General features: G+C 36.5%; 2 protein-coding genes and 2 long non-coding RNA genes across 34 annotated transcripts in view; 3 read left to right on the forward strand and 1 right to left on the reverse strand.

Moving 5' to 3' along the window:
• The window catches only part of dlg1 (discs large 1), a 48,034-nt gene extending 38,620 nt beyond the window's left edge, over positions 1–9,414 (forward strand). For 12 of the 31 annotated variants that reach the window (XM_017244026.3, XM_017244028.3, XM_017244016.3 and 9 more), the window contains 10 exons: positions 445–658; positions 719–1,132; positions 1,196–1,298; positions 2,122–2,196; positions 3,027–3,071; positions 5,261–5,341; positions 7,586–7,735; positions 7,796–8,078; positions 8,140–8,231; positions 8,295–9,414. In XM_017244026.3, the coding sequence (XP_017099515.2) occupies positions 445–658; positions 719–1,132; positions 1,196–1,298; positions 2,122–2,196; positions 3,027–3,071; positions 5,261–5,341; positions 7,586–7,735; positions 7,796–8,078; positions 8,140–8,231; positions 8,295–8,401 (1,564 nt within the window). In that variant the 3' untranslated portion in view covers positions 8,402–9,414. Of the gene's footprint in view, positions 1–444; positions 659–718; positions 1,133–1,195; positions 1,299–2,121; positions 2,197–3,026; positions 3,072–5,260; positions 5,342–7,585; positions 7,736–7,795; positions 8,079–8,139; positions 8,232–8,294 lie in introns of those variants that run through there. The other 19 variants (XM_017244044.3, XM_017244018.3, XM_017244024.3 and 16 more) reach the window with 8 other exon arrangements.
• Positions 9,415–13,158: 3,744 nt separating this feature from the next.
• LOC138925589 (uncharacterized) lies at positions 13,159–13,519 on the reverse strand. Its single transcript, XR_011441833.1, has 2 exons — positions 13,394–13,519; positions 13,159–13,320 (listed from the first exon to the last, which is right to left on the reverse strand). It is a non-coding gene; the product is annotated as an uncharacterized lncRNA (long non-coding RNA).
• A 3,657-nt stretch (positions 13,520–17,176) lies between these two features.
• Positions 17,177–18,079, forward strand: LOC122321916 (uncharacterized). Its single transcript, XM_043212995.2, has 2 exons — positions 17,177–17,645; positions 17,874–18,079. The coding sequence occupies exon 1, from the start codon at positions 17,266–17,268 to the stop codon at positions 17,626–17,628; it is 363 nt and encodes a 120-aa protein (XP_043068930.1). The 5' UTR covers positions 17,177–17,265; the 3' UTR covers positions 17,629–17,645; positions 17,874–18,079.
• A 1,301-nt stretch (positions 18,080–19,380) lies between these two features.
• Positions 19,381–20,820, forward strand: LOC108127159 (uncharacterized). The gene is made up of 4 exons (XR_011441806.1): positions 19,381–19,470; positions 19,539–20,082; positions 20,143–20,634; positions 20,695–20,820. It is a non-coding gene; the product is annotated as an uncharacterized lncRNA (long non-coding RNA).
• Positions 20,821–24,013: the final 3,193 nt, after the last annotated feature.

Here is a 24,013-nt window from a genome sequence, read left to right on the forward strand (position 1 = left end):
AAAGAAGTGAAAGATGCCATTAGTGAGTAAAAAAGTCAGAAGTATATTTAAACTAACTATTCTTTGTACTAGAAGGACCTATTCTGTTTCCTTCAATCCATGGTCTCTAAACAAAGTCAGGATTACGTTTTCAACTAATTATGCATTATACTCGAAGGATCAAGATTGGTTTCTGTTAACCCATAGTCAGGAAACAAAGTCAGAAGTAAATTTTTAACTAATATTCATACGGCTTGAAGGACCTATTCTGTTTTCCTTAACACCAAGTCAGGATTACATTTTAATGTAACTGTAAATTTGTCTCGAAGGACCAAATTCTGATTCTCTTCAAAAATAGTCAGAAAGCTGGCTCGAAGGACCAGTAATCTAAAATTGCCCACAAAGACCTAATCATGCTTTCACAATCACACGAAATATATTTCAATAATTTGTTTCCTGCCACAGGGAGCCGCGCACCATCACCATACAGAAGGGACCTCAGGGCCTGGGCTTCAACATTGTGGGAGGCGAGGACGGCCAGGGCATCTACGTGTCTTTCATTCTGGCCGGCGGCCCAGCGGATCTGGGTTCGGAGCTGAAGCGCGGCGATCAGTTGCTCAGCGTTAACAACGTCAACCTAACGCACGCCACCCACGAGGAGGCGGCCCAAGCGCTCAAGGTGAGTCCTTCCATTGTCCTTAATCCTCTAAAATTTTAATCGAATATCGAACCCGTGTAGACTTCCGGCGGTGTTGTCACCCTGGTGGCGCAGTATCGACCGGAGGAGTACAACCGGTTCGAGGCTCGCATCCAGGAGCTGAAGCAACAGGCCGCTCTCAGTGCCGGCGGCACGGGAACGCTACTGCGCACCACGCAGAAGCGATCGCTCTACGTGCGGGCCCTGTTCGACTACGATCCGAACAGAGACGACGGCCTGCCCTCGAGGGGACTGCCCTTCAAGCACGGCGACATCCTCCATGTGACTAACGCCTCCGACGACGAGTGGTGGCAGGCGCGCCGTGTTCTGGGCGACAACGAGGACGAACAGATCGGCATTGTGCCCTCGAAGCGGCGCTGGGAGCGCAAGATGCGGGCTCGGGATCGCAGCGTCAAGTTCCAGGGACATGCGGCGGCCAACAACAATCTGGACAAGGTGAGTACCGAACCAGGTATAGTCTTCAAATGGGTTACCATCTCTTATTCTTCATCATTGCAGCAATCGACTTTGGATCGAAAGAAAAAGAATTTCACATTCTCGCGCAAATTTCCGTTTATGAAGAGTCGCGATGAGAAGAATGAAGACGGAAGCGACCAAGAGCGTAAGTAGACCAAGAAGAGTCACAAAAGGGATACCAACCAGCCGTCGTCCGTCGTCTCGTCTCGTCTCTGTCACACACTATCTTTCTTCCGCTCGTTCGCTCTTTCTTTGGAGAACATGCCAAGGAGAACCTCAAGCCGAGGAGAAGCTCAAGCCGATCGAATACTAAAAGAAAATTTAATTTAAGGCCCCCCTTCGACAAGAACAACAAAAAAAAAAGAACAAATCGTCCTTTCACTCTGTCGCTTTCTCTACTGAATATCTCTGATTGTTTGGGTGTTTGTTTGTCTGTCATTTGTGTTTCTTTTTTTTTTTTGTTTTAAGACTATTGGGCGGCTGTGCGAATGTCCGAATAGTGTGTTTGTTGACTTACTAAGTAACGTAGGATGTAATGTGAGGCATCTCCCAAGAAGAGCACAACAATTTTGCACCAAAGTCCTTGTCCATTCCATTCCAAAATGTTTAATTTTTAAACTAAAGCAGATATTAATTTTAATGATTTTACAATTGAAACATACTCGACCCCACCCCCTTGTTTTTTGTTTTTGTTCTGTTATGCGTTTTTCATGGTTTCAATTTCTGTTTATTTTCATATTATGTTTGATACCCTCCCGATATATACCCGTGACGTCCAAAACACTCATGAACCAACACACCCACGGAATCCACCATATGACACCATATTCACACGACATTTCCCGTTCTGTTCGATGTGCTTGGATGTTGGATGTTGTATTACCCCACATTGGTGTGTGCCCCGATCATCCCGCCAAACATACAATATATATTTGTTATATGTGTGTGTTCCGAATGTGTGTGTGTAGCCAACGGAGTTGTGAGCAGCACCAGCGAAATAGACATCAACAATGTCAACAATAACCAGTCGAACGAACCGCAACGTAAGTCTCTCTTTTTGGTGTAGAATCGAACGATGAACGATGGAGGAGCTATCTTATATCAGGTGTCAGGATGGTCTAGTCTAGTCTAGAGTCTAGTTGGCTAACAAACAGAACACACATCACCACACCCACCACCACACATTACCCATTTTAGACAGTAAGCTATATATAGCCACACACGATCTTACTAACCGATCTAGTCCTCAATGGGGAACTGTCTAGCTATTCGTGTATATATCTATTAATCTTGTATAGTACAATGGGAAAAAAAGCTAAAGTAACTGATGTAATCTCAAGTATCTGAAGAGCGTTCTTCAGCGGCAGAGTAGCACTGTACATCATGCGATACATCATGAGACATCCCGTCCATCGAGATAAAGACCAAGTTACTCTCTTGTGTTCATTTTAAGAAGCTTCTCTCCTGCCACTTTCTACCGACAGTACATCTATCTTCTTATTGCTCTTCTCTCTCTATCAAAAGTATCTCAGACATCAAACGTGTATCCCAGACGGCTGCTTTCATCAATTCTTTACATCACCTTGAAAGTTTTGTTTGTGAAAACTTGTTCACTTCTCGTTATACATACGTACATCAAATGAATAGAATCCTGGCATCCTGAATGGTTCTTTGATGTACAAGGAACCATCCAGGACCAAAAAAAAATACAACATAATTATTATAATATAGTATATACTATCTATCTGAATGATACCATTTCGAACGCTATTCTGTTTTTAACTGACCAAAACATATATGTTTCGATTCTCTTCTGTTTTCTCTCTCTTCTCTTCCCTTTCGGTTTCTCGTTTGTTTTCTCTTCGTTTTCTAGCCTTTATGCTTTGCTACACACAAGACGATGCCAATGCTGAAGGAGGTATGTACTCGCCCCGAAGACTATACTTATACTTACTATACATAATATATATCTCTCAATATACATATAACTATCTATCTGAATATGATCTAAGAACACCCACATGAACATAATGAATACGTAACTTTACATAGAACTGCATTTGCTGTAATATCCTCCCACAACACCCCCCTCACACATTACATCCATCTACTTATCTACTTACCCGCATACATACGTATATACATAACATACATAACTAATTACATACATGCATACATCAGTACATCAGTACAACGTGTACATCTTGTACATCACACGTGATTAACCGTAAACTTGATTATTAGTTAAATTTTCATGTAATTTATGTTCGGACCCCACCCCCCTACTTTTCGTTCAATCATACCTTTACATCTCTGTACATCACGAGTCTCTGGCGATCTGAGACCAGAGTTATAAATAGCCTCCACTTACTCCATCAACTATTTTTGTGTTCCATACATTACATCGATGTCTAACCGATGACAACTGTACATGGAATATGTATCATACATATGTGCGCTGAGTGTACATCATATGCATGTAAATGTTCATTAAATGTACACTAAATGTAAGACCTCGCAGAAGGTGCAACACTCGGCTAATGATGTACATTAAGTGTAGTATAGATGTACAAACCGGATGTACATTGTTATGAAAAGAAACCAGCTATACATCTATGTCGAATATCGAATCTAGAGGGGATCAGAGTACATCCTGAGACTGGGATCCCCTGTATGTACATCAGGTATCACCATATCAGACACAATTACATCACTGATCCCCTCATGTCCAACCAATTGGTGTCCAGGGAGGAAGAAGTTTCAGTAAATGTATCTTTCAGGTTATTTCGTTCTAATCTTGAATCTTGAGTTGAATTTTCGTTATTTCGTTCGAGCATTACATACTGCGTACATCCAGGCATACGGACCTGTCCGAACACGATGCAGATATATCCAATATCCAGTATATATCCAACAATATATATATATATCATTTCGATAACTGGCTGTTATTTTACTTACTATCCGCTTGCATCGCCGTCGTATCTCAATGTTGCCACCACACTTGGATCGATAACTATCGACTTATCGATTCGTATCGTATCTCTGAATGTACATATAGATGTAACATAACTTGAATGGCATACATCAGTCAGTATGTACATTTGATGAATGTGCTTGGTGTGAATAAACAGTGAAGACACACACACAGAACAGAACATCATACACAGTAATCATCCGCAAAGACGGAATGCACTCGATAAAAAAAAACAAGGCCAGATTAGACACTTTCTCACCCAAAAAATACGTTTCATACCAGACACTACTTCCAAGATAAAACATGAATAAACATGAATAAAATGTGATTACCATTTTATTGTTGTTAATCTTTTGGTATTTTCGTTCTTTTCTTTTTTTTTCTTGAATACATTTAACCCTTGTGTCTGTGTGAACTACTTTGAATTCTTGTGTTGTTTGCCTTCTTCTACTACTACAACTACTACTACTTCCACCAAAAAAAAAAAAAAAAAATTAATTTAAAAAAAAAAATGAAAAAAAATTCAACCAATCTATCAACAAACAACAACAACTACTTCAACAACAACCAACTACTTCAACAACAACAACTACTACTACTACTCTACTACTTTGTGTCAACTCTCAACCGTTCGAATCTACTACTATTCTACTACTATGTCTACTACTACTTTACTACTGTGCGCCAATCGTCACTCCATCTCTCTATTTCCGAATATATATGCAAAATATAATGGAACAACAACAACAACCAAAACAAAAAAATCCAAAAATCGAATTCGAAATACACTTTTTCAAATCCATTCCTTGAGTTTTGTTATTTTTTTTTTTTTTAATATTTTCTGAAATACTCTTTCCACGAAAATTTCGCACACATTTCACACACAAAACACACACACATGTATTTCTTTATATATCAAAATATATCCTATATATTTTACAAAACCAACAACCAACCAACCAAAATCAAAAATCCAATCAACAAACCAATATATATCTCTATATGTATACATATATATTTGTTATAACCATGCGCCCACGAACTGCGACTCTACTACTTACTACTACTACTACTACTACCAACCAACCACTACTACTACTAATCGATCCAAAATACGCTGCTCCGCCCAGGCGAGATTATCTACAGGGTGGAGCTACCCGATATGGAGCAGATAACTCTGATCTACTTGGAGAATAACGATGCTGACTATCGTAAGTCGAGCAACTAAAAAAACCAACCAACAATCACAACCAAAATTAAAAACCAAAAATCTAAAGCAACCACAACAACCAACAGCAAAAAAAAAAAAAAAAAAAGAAAGAAACACATAAAAATAAAAGTTTAAATTGAAATATTTTTTAAACATTTTTTTGTAAAGACTCGTAGCTTAAAAAAACAAGAAAACTCTTAAGTCAAATATTTTATATTTTATGCGAAGAAACAAAATTTTGCAAGATCGAATACCTCTCGGTTATATGATTTTAGTTCCGTTTTCGTTTGTATTTCCGTTTGGTTTCTCTTGCCTATCTCTTGCTTTGTCTGCCACTCATGCTGTCTCACTTCATCGCTCTCTCTCTCTCTCTAGCTAACTATCTCTTTCGGCCTTTCTTCGCTAGACATCTGTCTCTATCGCAAAAAAAAAAAAATAAAGAAAACGTAGCATACATTTCAGGGGAAAAAAAAAACTTGAAAACTATCAGAAAGGCTTTCTTTTAAAAAAAAAAATATTAAATATTGATTTTTCTTTAAATCATTTTATTTATTTTTTTAATTTATTCAACTGTTGTGAATTGTTGATAGTTGCGTAGCATCGAATTATCATGAAAGTGAAACCACTCATAGATGAACTAGTACCCATACACTGAAAAAAAAGAGAATGACACACCAACCGTCCTCAGCAACTTGTATTGTTTGCATTCCTGTTTATATATATTTTTTTTCCTGTGTAGAATACGGGCCTGATGAAGTTAGGACTTGAAGTAGAGTTGATTGTCCCTCAGTTTTTTTGTTTTTTTTTTCTGTGTAATAGTTGACCACCAAACACGCACTAGAGACCCAACCCACCCACACCCACTCCCCCCAACAAAGTGACATTCTTATACAAGCTATGTGGAGTACTGGACCGATGCCACTTCAGTTGGTTTGTTGTTGTCATTCTTGTATTTGCTCGTCTCGTGTCGTGCCGTCATGTTTTGCATGTTTTTCGCACCCAGCCCTTAACCCCCGACCCTTAACCCCTCAAAAGACCGCAAAAATTGTTTCTATAAGTGGAGAAATATTTAAACAAATACAATATTTTACTGTTAAATGCAGTTTAAGCCCCCAAAATGTGTGTGTCTTTTGTACAAAAAAAAAAACCATAAAAGAATAGAGTTCGATTCGGGAAAAGGGACTGTTATTGAACCAATAAAGAAATTGTACAAATCGAGAGAGTTTTATTTCGAATTCTCAACCACCAGACTTCAGCAGCACGGGGCTATTGTTTAGTTTTTAAGGTCCAAGCCCAAGCTCCAGCAGAAAGTGGCGTCAAGTGAGTAAATACCCCCGCACATGGCCCTGTGTATGTTGTGGCAACTTCGAGCCAACCTGGGCTAGTTCCCAAGACACTCACTCACTTACATTCCAAGACCGATCAGAGGAGAGTACACACACACACACCATATACAGAGAAACAGAAAACGCCTTTGATTTTGTGACGAAAAAATTATAAAAATAAAAATAAAAATAAAATGTATCTTTGTGTGCCATGTATGTATGCAACATCATGATGTCATGTATGTAACTATGTTTGCTCGTAGACCGCCTGCTATCTGTATCTGTCTGCCCACATAACCCTAACAATAACCTCAATATATATATCTATATATCGTAATTAAATAGCCATATAGCCATATACTACATCCCGAACTCATAGTGCGTATGCGTGTAGTTGCCATAATCCACATAATGCATTCACATTTTTGGTTTTCCACTTGATTTCAATTTTGAAAAATTATGATTTTTTGTAAATTATCCAAAGACGTACAACTACTTGCTCGATTTAATGGTTTTCATTTTTCAGAAATTATTATTCAATTCTTTGCCTTAGTTTCTGAGAAACAATTGAAATTCAACAATTGAGAGTTCTTGTAAATTTTTGTATGTGAGAGCTTAACCCGACCCAGCTTACAGATATATAACTTTACTCCAAAAATAAATAAAACCATCCCGGAACTCTGCTCTAACTTAAGCTACGATTAGTCCGAGATAGAAGTAATATCCATTTGACATTTGAGTTGTAGTTTCCAACTAACCACTCCAGTAGAGTTACTAGCCCGACCATTCCCCATGTTCCCCATCTTCTCCTCCGAACCTCCCACTCATTTTTTTAGAACACTTTGCGATGACTTAGTCCAGAGCACGCTTGCCCTTTTCCATGGGAGTTTCTAATGGCACCTCTTGTACTACCCTTGCAGCTTCCGAGGAGAACGTGCTGTCGTACGAGGCCGTGCAGCGCCTGTCCATCAACTACACGCGTCCTGTCATCATCCTGGGACCCCTCAAGGATCGCATCAACGACGACTTGATATCCGAGTATCCCGACAAGTTCGGTTCCTGTGTGCCACGTAAGTGTCCCTCTTCTTTTTGAGATGTTCCATGAGTAACTGTTTACAACCCACTTCCAGACACCACCCGACCCAAACGGGAGTACGAGGTGGATGGCCGGGACTACCACTTTGTGTCCTCGCGCGAGCAAATGGAGCGCGACATCCAGAACCATCTGTTCATCGAGGCGGGTCAGTACAATGATAACTTGTACGGCACCTCGGTGGCCAGTGTGCGCGAAGTGGCCGAGAAGGGCAAGCACTGCATCCTGGATGTGTCCGGGAATGCCATCAAGCGGCTCCAGGTGGCCCAGCTCTATCCCGTGGCCGTCTTCATCAAGCCCAAATCAGTGGACTCGGTGATGTGAGTTTCGAGTGGAGTTCCTAATGAACACATTGACTTATTCATGAAATCTCTTCCACAGGGAGATGAATCGACGCATGACGGAGGAACAGGCCAAGAAGACTTACGAGCGGGCCATTAAGATGGAGCAGGAATTCGGCGAATACTTTACCGGTAAGTAGTATGGAGGAGAGACCCTAAACGAGACACTAATCCCTTGTGCTCATCGGTAAACAGGCGTTGTTCAGGGCGACACCATCGAGGAGATCTACAGCAAAGTAAAGTCGATGATCTGGTCACAGTCGGGACCAACCATCTGGGTACCATCCAAGGAATCTCTATGACCAACAGCCACCACAACCTGGACACTGCCGCCTCGCGTTCGCTGTCGACCCGTATCGAGATCCAACACGTCGGCAGCCGGAGGAGCCAACAGTCAACAGCAGTCGCAGCAGAAGACGCCGCACTGATGATGCATCACAGAAGCAACAGTAGCTACAACAATGACAGCAACAGCAACAGGAACAGGAACAGCAGAAGCAACAGTAACCGGAAAAACGGACGGAGAACAGCTAAACTAAACAGATACATATAATAATATAACGACGCAGCCGCAGCAGCCAACTTAATGTAGCAAATTGTCCAACAACTTTTTTTTGGATGCACACTCAGACACACGGACACCAGATACCAGATACCAGACACCAGATCCCAGACGCAAAGAAGAAGGAGCTGAGGAGAACATCAGAGCAAAGCATTTGGCATCGTAGAGACAAACCAGGATGAGAAACCAATAACCTTAAGTGGGTGTTCAAACGGAAGTGAAGGAGAGAAGGGTGTATAGTTTTTAGTTAGAAAAACAAGAGGATGTTGGAAACAAAAGCGAAATATTATAATAATTGTATGAACAAGCCACTTATATATAGACTAAGGAGTAACCCATAGAAACCCGGAAGGTTAAAGGATAATGGATAAAGGATACACGATAAAAGGATAAAGCTTAGAGAAGTTCGTTAAGCGCTAGAGTGTTGTTTGTTTATGTTGATGTTTATATACGAGAGCCAAGAGTTATAGCGAGTTAGTTATGTTGACGATAATGTGTTTTTTGATATATATTGATCTATATATATATATATATATATATATATAACTATGTATACATGCATAAGAGCCGGCAGACAGACATACATACACTCGGATGCTAATGCATAATGTAACTTTAAGTACGACAATGTTTAGTAGCTGACTACGAAAAAAAAAAATCAATAAAATGACGATGACACGATGTGAGGATGTTGCTAAAGCAGAAGCGGAAACGGAACCGAAACCGGAAGCGATAGTCAGAGAGAGTTCAAGAGAGTGTGACGCTAACGATTAATGATAAAGATATTGATGAATATATAAAGCTAACAAAGAAATGATAATGATGATGAAGATGATGAACGTTGGTGCATTTGTTGTTAGATGTATGTAATTTTTCCCACTCGCCTTTGCCTAAAGCAACACAAACGATATAACTATAAATCTACACACACACACACACAGACATAAAGAGAAAAACTAAACAAGAGAACTAAACTAATGGAAATTTTTTGCATTAAAGCCCATTCATTTATTCATTCTACCATGTCTACTTGCACTCGAAACATTTAGCGTGTAGTCCGCCAGCAAGAAATCGTCGAAATATTCGCGCTCCTTTTTGAAACGCGTCCACAAAGTCATTTAACTAAATAAATAATTAAATAAATATATATATGTATTGATATATACATATGTATATAAACACGAGACACCGCATAATTGTAAACTACGGCAACTGAGTAGGAAGGCAGGAATGCTGGGAGACTTGAACGGGGAATGGAAAAGCAATTTGTTGTCGCGTTGATTTAAATTTAAAGAGTAAAAAATATTGTATATTTAACAATCTATAAAGAAAAAAACAAATATAGTTTGTAGATACACACACACACACAGACAGACACAAAACCCATTAAAAACATACATACATGGATTACCGTTGCGGTCTAATTTTATAAAAAAATAAAAGGTATATAATTAAAAGAGAACAATACACCTCGTATTGGAGACAAATCGAATTGCAACGGCAAATAAATAAATAATTTAAAAAGTAAACTAAATTAACGATAAACACACAAAGAGCTGGAGATGAGATCAACTTAAATTAGATAACTATATATTTGCTGATTAATTTATATAAACCAATTTACGATTTATAGCCAACGCACACTGAAACAAAAAACATGCAAAACCACATACGATTGCTATCGAAATTTGTTCAAGAAAATTTAGCAAAATTCAAGTTGAGTGTTAATATTATTATTCATAAACAAAAGATACGCATAAAAAGATTTTTTTTTTTAAATATATTACTATTATTTTTTTTCTCTTTCTCCTCCTACTCCTCCGTCTCCTACTTGAAATATTCAAATATCCTTTTTTTATATAAAGAAAAAAACAAACACGTTGACAATGCCAGAGCAGCAGCAGCTATGGATATTATTTAAAAAATATATATACATACATATAAATACTATGCAATTACAGCAAGAGTTCATTATGATTTTTCACAATGTATACGCCCCGAGAGCATTGTTATATTTAATAATAAAAAACGCCCCACATCTATGCGAATAATTTCGAGTCTAACGATAAATAACTTAAAAAGAATCCAACACAAATCCCCCAGACACGAAGACGACGAGAAAACCTTAACTGTAATAAACAAACAAAATAAAAATTCAAACAAATCGCAAACTTCTTAATCAATTTGATACATCAAATTAGAATTAAACAAACAAAAAACAAAGAGCATTTGGCCGTAAAAAGCTAGTGCAATGATGGGTGAATGATGACGATGTTTACTATTAGAATAACCGCTTAACAGGGTGCGCCCAAAAACACACACTTTTTGGGTGACTATTCGTAGCAAGTGATTTTTTTCGCTAAAAATATAAACTAAAAAAAAACAAAACACAAAAAAATATATATATTATATGTATTTAAAAAAAAAAAACATTTAAATGTAAACCCCCGTATTTGGGAAGGACATCGAGGCAGTGACTATCGCAGAATTTCCTAGCGAAATCGATAAACTCATCTCCAACCGATTCGATTCTTCCCACTGCAGTCTCGATCGAATCCAAGAGCGATCACTTTTTCGAACTAGCCTTTAGTCTTAACTATAGCATGGAAACCTTTGACAGAAACAAACTATCAAGCAATTATCAACTAGATAAAGAAAATATATATATAAATATATTTAAAAAAAAAAACCTTAAAACAAAATAAAATTAGAGCAAGGAGAATCGATTTTCTTTATCCTATACACGCCCTAGAATATCCACATGACACGTCAGGATTATTTTCACCAACACGCGCATTGCTAAAGTATTTGAATACGAAAATATATAAATCTTAAATCCGATATAGAAAGCATGGGAAAGCGTTTCATCAAAATTGTGCCTTTTCTTTTTGTTGTTGTTGTTGTCGAATCGAATTGAAAATCGATGAAAATCTACACACCCAGGTGTACGGGAATTATTAGAGTCCCCGCTATTACCCCCATTTACACACACACGCTGCTTTTAAGTATTTATTTCCTCTTTTATTCTAATTCATTATAAAGCCAAAAGTCCACCCACCCATTCATCCAACCATCCCATCCGAACCCATCATATCCCCATCATGTCCCATCTACTGTCCCATTGGAAGTAAATTCAGTTTTTTTGCTACACAATCATTGAATATAAAAATGAAAACCCAAAACTAGCTTTAGTGAAGAGTATAAAAATTAAATCGAATAAATTTTTGATTGAGGAAGTTGGCGTTTCGTAAGATCGGCTATAGCCACGATATACATACACCCATGAGGCGTATCTCTAGCATAGACAGAATTATTAAAAGAACGGCGAAACGGAGAGGGCGGAGATCCTATTAACCAGATGGAGTGTGGGTAGAGCAAAGTTGGGCTAGTTGGGCTGATGTATTTAAAAAGATATATACATATACCACATGATACGACCATGTGGCACCCGCATATACTTATAAGTACACTACATATGTACAATACTCATGTTCATGTGCAGACTCGGGGAAAACCACAAGCGATCCGATCAAGTGCGTTCCCATGATGTATTATGACAAATGTAATTTGTTCATCACACGATGAAACACTCGCCCACACCACAAAACAACAAATAAGAAACAAACCAAAAAAGAAACACTCGAAATAAACCGTAATAAAAATACGTAATCATAGATCTTGGTTTTTCTCATCAGGGGTTCTAATTGAGGTTTGTGCTTGAGATTAGTAATACAGGTACTAGCCAAGTTACCATTTTACAAAAAGACTGACAAATTTTTGAATCTCTGAAAAATTTTAAAAATTTACATTTAAAGGGGTTAATATTATTGAGTATTCCTCTCGGGGGATTTGGATAATAATGGTATGTATGACTCGGAATCATAGTTGAATCACCAATGTCAAATTTCTTTTCCAAAAGATGATTAAAAACTCCATCCTCATCTCGATCAAAGGTCAAAAATTTGGTGCCCTTCTAAGGGATGGGTCTCGAGTACATTCGCCATGACCTTTCAACATATGTATGTATATCCTTTGTTTCGTTTGCCGATAAAAAAGTTGTCACATTTTATCCTGCCACGCTTTAAAATCATCTCATGAGGCTATTCCTTCGTCAGATGGTGCCATATATCTAGTCCTATAAAGAACTGATCGCTACAATCCAACCAGACATTTCCGAATCCAGTTCTATAAGTTCTAGATTAAACTTTTTTGATTCAAATCTTTTGTTATAAACCAAGCCACTTTTAACGGGTCTTATCCGGGTATTTGGATTTCTTTGGATCCTCCTTTCCTTTTGGCTTCGTGGGCATCTATTTGGAAGAACTAAAAAATTCGATGGGTTATTTTGCATATTACAGGATTAATAAATAATAAAAACACTCCAAACTGATATTACTTCTTCCGATCTAAGGGAGCCCGAAATGAAAAAAAAGCAGCGATAAGGACCACTGGTAGGATCTGGTTTGATTTGACTGGTTTCAATTTTTTGTAAGACACTTGAAGAATTTAAACTTATGCTTTTAAACTCATGGCTCCAGCTTTTTTAATCAGCCTCGAGCTTGAGCTTGAGGGGCTGTGATAAAAAGATCAGTCTTCATGCGAGTGCAGCCTACAAAATTAAGACTGTGGTCGCTCATCTATTAAAAAGTCAAAATATTCCTAAGACGCAGTGATGTCGAAAGTCAGAAAACATTTGATTGGCTACCAGAATTGGTTTAATTACAATATTTACTTATTTTACTTTGGTAGTCTTCGAAAAAAAGGTGTCAAAAAGTTCGTAAAAACAAAAGATTTGAAAGGATACATAAAATTTGGGATCACATTGGTTATGACATTCGGATCAAAATGAAATATGGACATTGCAAATGGAGTTTGACAGAAACCTCATTCAACAAAATACTATCCAGCTGCAAACATCACAAAAAAACTCTCTCAAAATAAAAAAAACTTAAAACATTTGAAAAATGTACGAAACATTTTACGAAAAAATGTACCTAAAAACAACAATGAAATCGGAGACTCTGAGGGATAAAAATCGCCAGATCGTTGCGATTAATCGGGCGAATAGTCGCTCGAAAATGTTCCACCAGAACCGCTCCATTGGCGAGGAGCTGCCTGATCTGAAGATGGAGAAGGGAGCTCACCAGAAGCATCGCGATCAGCGACTCGTCCACTTGAGGGAACAGAGGGCAAAGGTGAAGCTTCGAGCGCGGCTAATCCAAGGAATGTCGGTGGGCGAACAAGCCGTGGCGTTTGCTTTTAGAAGCGAGACATTCAAGCCGCCCAGTAATCTAGACATGAATGTCCCTTTAGAGAAATATTTTCTGGACTTACGTATTTAAATTTATATATTTTATAGGTGAGTACTGATTTTGGGTGTGATTTGGATTCTAATTGATTCTTCTAACTTATCTAAACAGTTATTAGTATAACTATAATTATGAGATAATTCACTAGTAGTTAGTCGCTATAACTATAGTAGTTATACTTGCTGGCCAAATTTTTTGTTGGTACAAGTGGTTTTCCAATTGCCTTTCCATCTTATCCATTAATTATTTTTAAATTGTTTTTTTTTTACCAATTATAGAAAATAGTCCAAGTTGGTGTCGCAAGGACTTTAAAATTGTGCTCTTTCGATGTTTCGTTTATGTGACAACTCGATGGCAAAAATATAAAAAAAAATTATTGTTTATATGGATGGCTGACTGAACGGCGGATTCGGATCTGAGACGATTTGAGCTTCTAATTATAGCCGACTTGCATTTGATAGTTACTGCCACTCTACTCTGCCACTCCAATCTGCTACTCTACTCTGCTACTCTACTCGGCTACTCTACCCGGCGGATTTAATTTTTTCATCAAAGTCCATATTTTTGAACTAGGAATCTCAAGACTTGCTTAATTTTTCAAGATTTCATTGACAAGACTCTATATACTCAGATGTCGGCGTTTTATTCAACTTAACTCTCATTTCCAAGCCGCTGCCAAAGCTGGATTACTTGCTACCGAAAAAGTTGCAGTCATACGTCTAACTTGGTTAAATTATTTTATAAAATTCAGGTATTAATTAAAAAAAAAAAAAGTATTTAAAAAAAATTATAAATGAACGTAAGAAAATGTATAAACTGTTTTAATTATTGGTGTGGTTATGGGTTGAATTTAGAAGGTAAATTAGAAGCTTCCTTCTGTTTTTTTATAACATTTCTCATGGGATCCTTTTGATAAATGAGGTGGAGGCCTACATATGTATGTATATGCCCCACAGCGTTGTCTTTCATTGTCATTTATTCATATCATTTTTACCCGATGGTTAAGTAGAATACTTTAAACGATTTCTACATAATTTCCTAAAAAACTTCAATAGAATCTCGAGGCAGAATTTTTGGTTTAAATTTTTGAAAATTCTTTCTCATGGTTTCCTTTTCAAAAATCCGGTAGAGGCCTATAAGGTCCACAGCAATTTTTTTTTTTATATTTTTAAAGTTTTTTGCTTGTTCTTATAGTGTTACTTTGTAGAGGTCCCTGTAATGTCTAGGAAAAAATTGAAAATTTTAGAAGATTATCAAGTTTATCGAGAAACCTATCGAATTCGATACACAAACAACCAAAACGAAACGTGAAAATGGCGGAATCTACTTTTTCGAATGTAAAATTAAGGTGTTTTCAGAAGAAAAATCTTTTTTAAATAAGCAAAAGCTTAATCGGAAAACGAATGATGTACATTAATAGTCAATGCCTTAATGCGTAATCAATTTTTTTTTTATTTTGATTAGATGTCGATTTTGATTAGAGATTTGTTTTTTGATATGTCGGATATACATATATCTCTACCATATAATGTATTGAAGAGTTAAATACCCTGTACTCATTAAGTCTCTTCCAAATATTTCACAATCTACTCATGAATAGGCGCCGGTTGACAGCCATTCCTCTTCTTTCAGAATTTTGAAATGGCTCGTGCACCAATTAGATCATTAGCTACCATTTCTGTATTCATCATAAAGCTTAGAGGCCCAGACGACCTAGGGGCGCTCGAGAAACGAATAATTAGTATATATTAAGCTAGTTGTAATTTGTTAAGCTAGGAGGAGTTTGTAAGGAAATTTAAAATTCTACACCTTAAATTTGAAGGACAGGAGAGAGATGTTATAGAGTAGAGACCATTGTAGTTCGAACATAAGACCCTAAAAGGGTCGTGCTGCGCATATTTCGAACTACAATAGCTAAGAAATAGAGGACTAGTCCTTCTATTAGGAATGTTAAAATTTAAGCATGTTAGTAAATGCTGGCTATCTATATCCCCATTAATTAGGTTATGCAGAAAAACTACACCGAGCATTTTCCTACGATTTGTTAAGCAAGGTATGCTTATAAAAAAGAAGATTTGCATCCCAGTTTAAACCTCTAAAAGAAAAAGTTAAGAAATTCTTTTGTACGGATTGTATGCGGTCCTTATGTACTCCATATTGGGGACTGAAATGGGAGTAACTTTTGTTCTAAAATTGGTTGAAACTCCTCAACCTTACGTTAAAAAAGTTATAAATTAAGAAGCATGCAATTCTTCGTTGCTAAGATTTATTAATTGGCTCTAACAATTTGATTCATTTTACTTTTAAAGGTAGCCTTTGAGATCACGCATTGTTTCATATATCTTTTATTTATTTTTATTTTAGGCTGTGAAGCTTGACACTACATTTACACATAGGGCTTCTATCTGAGGTATTCTTCTTGTATTATTCAGTACTATGTTAATCGGTGGCTAGTGCAATCAGAGTTGGTTCTCTTCTTTGCACGAAGTACTATATAAGTCATATATAATAAATCAAAATAATTGGCAATGCCATAACATTAGTACTTTTTAAGTTAGACGGTTTGGAATTGGATGCTACTTTTGCTCATCCGATCTGCCGAGTTTCAACAATCGGAAATGTGCTATTCCATTCATAATAATGCAGATACAAGCTTGGAATTTTTAAATAAATTCACAGTGTACTAAATTCTTCTGATTCTACTGATAAGGATAGGTCAATTTTGTCCAAAACACATAACTACAGCTTCGCCCCAAGTTAGGTTTCTTTGTTTTTTGGCTGAATCGTGATAGGCCATAGGAGTTTTATCTGGTACCCAAGTGCACCTATCCATGACTTTCTTGCGCGATTAAAAAAGGCGCTTTATTAGAATTTAGAATTTTGTCACGAAGAGAACTTAAACTGTTTTATTATAATTATTATTTTCTCAAGTAGAGAAAACTTTTAAGAAGATAGCATGTGGATGAATTATAAATATTTATTTATTTTTCGTTGGTAGACTTCGACAAAAAAGGTGTCAAAAATTTCGTAATTTTAATTTAAATTGAATACTAAGGAAGCTTAAAAACGAATTTCAGGCAAAAAATCTACGTAATTCGTATTATAGTTCAAGAACCTATTTTTTTCTAGCTTACATAAAATTTGGGATCACATTGGTTATGACATTCGAATCAAAATGAAATATGGACATTGCAAATGGAGTTTGACAGAAACCTCATTCAACAAAATACTATCCAGCTGCAAACATCACAAAAAAAACTCTCTCAAAATAAAAAAAACTTAAAACATTTGAAAAATGTACGAAATGTACCTAAAAACTACAATGAAATCAGAGACTCTGAGGGATAAAAATCGCCAGATCGTTGCGATTAATCGGGCGAATAGTCGCTCGAAAATGTTCCACCAGAACCGCTCCATTGGCGAGGAGCTGCCTGATCTGAAGATGGAGAAGGGAGCTCACCAGAAGCATCGCGATCAGCGACTCGTCCACTTGAGGGAACAGAGGGCAAAGGTGAAGCTTCGAGCGCGGCTAATCCAAGGAATGTCGGTGGGCGAACAAGCCGTGGCGTTTGCTTTTAGAAGCGAGACATTCAAGCCGCCCAGTAATCTAGACATGAATGTCCCTTTAGAGAAATATTTTCTGGACTTACGTATTTAAATTTATATATTTTATAGGTGAGTACTGATTTTGGGTGTGATTTGGATTCTAATTGATTCTTCTAACTTATCTAAACAGTTATTAGTATAACTATAATTATGAGATAATTCACTAGTAGTTAGTCGCTATAACTATAGTAGTTATACTTGCTGGCCAAATTTTTTGTTGGTACAAGTGGTTTTCCAATTGCCTTTCCATCTTATCCATTAATTATTTTTAAATTGTTTTTTTTTTACCAATTATAGAAAATAGTCCAAGTTGGTGTCGCAAGGACTTTAAAATTGTGCTCTTTCGATGTTTCGTTTATGTGACAACTCGATGGCAAAAATATAAAAAAAAATTATTGTTTATATGGATGGCTGACTGAACGGCGGATTTGGATCTGAGAAGATTTGAGCTTCTAATTAAAGCCGACTTGCATTTGATAGTTACTGCCACTCTACTCTGCCACTCCAATCTGCTACTCTACTCTGCTACTCTACTCGGCTACTCTACCCGGCGGATTTAATTTTTTCATCAAAGTCCATATTTTTGAACTATGAATCTCAAGACTTGCTTAATTTTTCAAGACTTCATTGACAAGACTCTATATACTCAGATGTCGGCGTTTCATTCAACTTAACTCTCATTTCCAAGCCGCTGCCAAAGCTGGATTACTTGCTACCGAAAAAGTTGCAGTCATACAGTCATAGTCATATTTCGTTAAATTATTTTATAAAATTCAGGTATTAATTAAAAAAAAAAAAGTATTTAAAAAAAATTATAAATGAACGTATGAAAATGTATAAACTTTTTTAATTATTGGTGTGGTTATGGGTTGAATTTAGAAGGTAAATTAGAAGCTTAATTCTGTTTTTTTTCAAGATTTCTCATGGGATCCTTTTGATAAATGAGGTAGAGGCCTATATACCCCACAGCGTTGTCTATATCTTTGTCAATTTTTACCCGATGGTTAAGTCAAATACTTTAAATTTTAAACGATTTCTACATAATTTCCTATAAGACTTCAGTAGAATCTCGAGGCAGAATTTTTTGTTTGAATTTTTTGTAAATTCTTTCTTATGGTATCTTTTTCAAAAATGCCGTAGAGGCCTACATATATGGTTCACAACGATGTCTTCATCTTAAACAATATGTATTTTATGTATTTCAAAACTTACTGGAACGTAAAGGAAAGAATGGAACGTAAAGAACGTAAAACAACTAGCTGATAAGACTTTTAAATTTTGTATAGTTGTTTTAGAATCAAAGTTAAAGTTTGCTTACTTCTGCTAATAATAAATATTTAAGTAAATAATAATTTATACAGTAAAATGTACATATACTCGATCGAATGCTTCGCTATGTATTAATTTAGTTAAAAACTTGATACACACATTTAAAATTTAATTGCCAAACATAAGGCGACCTTTACGTGATTTAAATAAATTGAAAAATAATTTTCCCAAATGTATATATATTTGAATAATATATACTTATAAACAACCAGCCCAATTATATACGTCAAGAAGACTATATAAACCAATTCTTGATGCTAATAAAATGTTTTCTGACCTATGACATCACATCTGTATGCTGTTTGTGGAATAAATTGACTTTTTAAAAGATGAGCACTTATAGTCCCAATACGTATATTCTTATCAGAAACCCTCAAGCTCAAGCTCAAGATCAAGGAAGATTAAAAAAGTCGGGTCTCGAAATGAGTTTCGGAGCATCAGTTAAAATTCTCCCAGTGACTCGTTAAGACGAGAGTTTGTTCAAATACAAAAATAGAAAATGATCCGTCCGGTGGTCCTCCTTTCTGCAATATGTTTCCTTTCCGCCTCCCTGGGATCGGAAGAGGTAAAAGTTTTTATTTTTTATTAAAAAAGTTTTTGTTTAAAAAATTAATTAAAATTCAAATTCCACAGTCGTGCTACCTAACTGAAGAGCAGGAGGACGAATGTGCTTCTGTTTGTTACCCAATTGTTAAGCCACTGTTAAGATACTTTGAAAAATGTCAGAAAAAGGATTTGCAGACCACACAGCTCCAAAACGATTACTCAGACCTAAAGGATAGATATTCGGACTTGCAAAACAAGTACGAGAAATTGCAATCTAAGAGTCTGGAAGTAGACTATCTTAAAGCTATAATTGATCAAAAAAATTTACAAATTCATCTTCTAAACGAAAAAATTAGTGACCTAAAAGAAAAAAGTGAGCTTGGAATTTTAACTGATCAATTCCGTGAAGATATAGCCAAATTGGGAGAAATAGTAAAAAATGGAGAAATTTCAAAAACTCAAGATACGATTAATAATAATCAGGCGACCTCGAAGACACAAAATAAAAAGCTAGAAGGACATACTTTGAATAATAATATAACAGAAAAAGTGGAAGTAAAAACTGGAGAAATTTTCACAAATCACCTGGATAGTACTCGTAATCAGATGGAGTCAAAAACACAAACCATAGGTAAGTTAATAAAAAAGAAACCAATAAAAAAGAAAACATTTCATGTTCTAGCTCCTCCAGATCGTTGTCCACAATTTCAAAATAAACGCAAAATTCTCCAAGAAATACACATCCCAGGCTTAGATCCGTTCAAAGTGGCTTGTCACTCAAACAAGGACATTGGATCTGGGTGGATTGTGGTTTATCAGAAATATTTTTATTCAAGTATGTTTAATCGCAAGTATGAGGAGTATGCTAAAGGATTTGGAGATCGAGAGAATTTAATCAAAAATTTCTTTATCGGCCTGGAAAAATTGCACCATCTGATGAATGGAAGGCCTCCAAAACGAAAAATGAGTTGATTGCAGCTCCATTCCAGGGAAAGTGCAACAACTTTGTCTTGGGCAATCAAAGCGAAGGGTATATGGTAAAAAATATTGGCGAGTGCACTGGAAACCTACAGCTGGGCTTTACGCAGGGAACCAAATTTTCCACCTTTGATCGGGATGAGGATGGAGATCCTGATCATAATTGGGCACAGGAAAAACTTGTTGGCTGGTGGTTCGATTCTAGGTGTGTACTCTAAATACTTCCTTTTATTATGAAATAATCAATACAATCTTTATTTTATAGAAATAATGTCTTCTTTGAAAATCGTATTATTCAAATGATGATCCGAAGACAAGACTAGAGAAAACCAACAGCCTTTTTTTTGGAATTTTAAGAAATATTATAAAAAATATATTAAATATAATTATCTTTTTCGAATGAGATTTAAACTGTACTCCAATTAATTTGATAATATTTAAAGAAGCTACCGAAAACAATTTTTATTTTTTGTTTATTTGAAAACATTTAATGTTTTGTTTTTGTTTCATTGCTCGAAAAATAAGGAGGAGAAATATGATGGAGTTTCAAAGAGGAGAAACAAAGCCAAAATACTGAATTTTATGAAGATTTTATGAATGCTGAAGTATCTTTTGTGGGGACTGTTTTTTATAAAAAGTGTCTACAAAGAACCCAACAGTTGGCAAACTTTTCGCATAAGCTCTACCGATTTCTATGAATTTTTGTAAATTAAGAAAAACCTAACCATTTATCTATAAAACAGTTTTACGGAAGTCCCTCTTTCTTTCGGATCAAAAATACGACATTTATGTTTGGAGTAAATCCTAGATTCTGGTGTGCAAGAGGCTGCGATCCAAAAGAGGCTGCGGTAATCGAAATGTAAGATTTAAGGTTTTAATAAGAGGTCAGAAAGCAAAAAATCGCACTTGCTGCAGGGAGCAACAAATGTTGCAGCAACACTATGCATGCTTCCCAACACACGAGCTTTTATTTCTTGCAACACTTTTGTCAGCATACTAGTTAAAGCCTAGAATAATAGATTCCATAACTTGGTCAACGCCTTTAAAATCTTAGAATATGGAATACCCTTTCTCTATCAGGTAATCCAGCAGCTTAAAATATCACGCATACGCACCAATGGCCGTTGAGTGTGCTTATGTGTGTTTCTTTCTTTTTAATTTCGAAAATAAATATTTTTGGTAAATATTGATTGAGTAATAATTTACACTGATACGAAAGGCATTAGCCATTTTAGTCTTTAAAAGGCTAAGAATGATTAGATAAAATTCTTACAAGATGAGAGCCTCAGTGTTATGGCTAGACTGGCAGCAAATCCCTGTTGAGCCGAAAAGTATGTAGGTGGCGAAACATCTGCTGGCCATATTCTGTATTTAGTTAATAAATCGGCTTACGTTTACCGTAATCTTTTACAGATGGCTAAGACCAAAAAAAAAATGTATATATAAGAAAAGAAAACAATCTTTTTCATGGAATTGTCATTTTGGTGGCAAAACGAGCAGAAATCCATCGCCGCTGGAGACGTACGTTTTAGCCATTTGCCATTAGCCATTTGTCCCGCAATTCGAGTTAATCAATAAAGTTGTCCAGGAGCAATTTAGTAGCTGCTTGGCTCCGTCATCTGCGATTTACAACCCTCCTGGCGTAAAAATAAATACTTTATAAATTTCCTGGCATATCCAGGAGGGGGGTGCATGTCTTTCGGTCTTACGGCTTTATTGCGAATTTGTCACTCTGATCGGGGCTTCTGGGCCGTGTACGTGACTTGGCCGATGCCAGTTGGCCATGATCTGGTTAAAATTCGGTTATTGAATAGTGGACCGAATTCCTGCCAGTTGCCAGTGGCCAGTGGTTTTGCTCATTACGTGTAATAGCCATTGTAATTGTCACGTAGCTCGAACAACGCGACAGAAGTGAGCTTCTCTTTCCTGGAAGTTCCTATAATATTGTCCTTTTTTAAGGCGTTAAGCTGAATAATAATTTCTGTTATTGATCCTTTTTGTTCTTGGTTTTACTTACAAAATAAATTCTTGATACATATTATGCAGTTTAGTTTACCATTTCTAAGATGTAGAATCTGCATATTATTTTTTTTTTAAAACTAAGAAAATGATACTTTTCTTATTTTCAAAATGAAAATAATTTTTCAATCAATAAATAATAATTTATATAAAAATATAAACTATATGGTTTTAAGTAAGTGAAGAAAGTAATACTCTATTTACTATACTGTAAAGAAAAAAGTATAATGTTTTAATAAGTATAATAGTATAGTAAAAGTATATAGTAAAGAAAACTATCACTCTACTTTGTAGCCCCCATTCTTGTTTGTGTTTGAACTGAAAACTGACATCACAACTTGGTGATGCACTTTGAAAATGGGCTCCGACAGGGACTTTGGGGCTTGTGGGGTTTGTGGGGACTTTTGGATTTTGGATTTTGCATCTCCAACGGCATCAGCAATTAGGCCAGATCCCGGCAGGGTCGTGAGTGATGGGCGGCATGGGCGGCGGAATGAAGTTCCATCAATCAGCAAAAATGCCACAAAATACACTCGGCCACACGGCCATCGCTGTGGTTTCGTGCAATTCATTTGCTGTCCTCGAAGTGGCAATTGATTTATCCTGTTTCCAAACAGGACTAAGCTGGCCAGCTTCCCTTTCCATGCCGTTATTAATGGAACTCCAATCCAGCGTCCTGACTGTCTGACTGACGGGCAGGATAGCTGAAGGATGTCCGGAGGAAAGTGGGTGGGAAAATTTATGCCCGACTCATTAGCTGAAAATGGCAAGGATTTGGCTTCCGGCTGGTCGTCCTTGGCTCATCCAGATCCTTGGGAAGCAGTCAATCAATTAGCTTTGAGAGTTCATAGTTCAAAACCCCGCGCCGCCGACCAAAAATATGCAAATAATTTCGTGTTTATTATTCGACTTAATGTTCATTTATTTTTACATTCAAAAAACACTGAGATAGTCCATTTATGAGTATAATTATTTCGTAGAATTGCAATTGCCAAGTTCGTTGAAGTGAATTCAAGCATTAAATCGAAAACTTCCTTCCAGTTCCCGCCTGCATTTCGTATTTCAATCTTTAAAATTAAAACACTTTCAATTCAAGTGTTTTGTCTCTAGACTTTGCTACTTAAAATTGGATTTCTTGTCTGCGAGTGGCTTTTATTTAAATTTAATTTGATATTCCCATATTCCACCCGGACAACCTATTTATTTATTTATTTTATATGTTGTTGCAAGAGAACATCCTGAATATGTATGGACTTCCCGGCTACCCTGTAAGTTTCTAAACTTAAAATGCTTTGGATTCCATGAAACCTTCCTTTACTCTTTTGTATTTTTTTCTGAGTTTTTCTTGGGGATTATTATTGGCTAATTCTAAGTGGATAAGCAGTGTCGGGACTTCTACTTTATTTCGAATTTATTTATAAGTCCTTAAGCTAAGAAAATTGAAGATTTGTAGTCACTATGAAGCTTCAAGATTTTGAACCAAATTAAACAAAAGAAACATAAATGAAAACTAAAATACATTCCCTTTGCTGGATTTTCAATCTGCTCTGTGCTTTGAAGGGATT

Source organism: Drosophila bipectinata, chromosome XR (assembly GCF_030179905.1).
Source record: "Drosophila bipectinata strain 14024-0381.07 chromosome XR, DbipHiC1v2, whole genome shotgun sequence".
Classification (NCBI taxonomy): domain Eukaryota; kingdom Metazoa; phylum Arthropoda; class Insecta; order Diptera; family Drosophilidae; genus Drosophila; species Drosophila bipectinata.

Bases quoted from the DNA above. Each gene is read 5' to 3' on its own strand.
- LOC122321916 (XM_043212995.2), top strand. From the start codon at position 17,266: ATGTACGAAATGTACCTAAAAACTACAATGAAATCAGAGACTCTGAGG.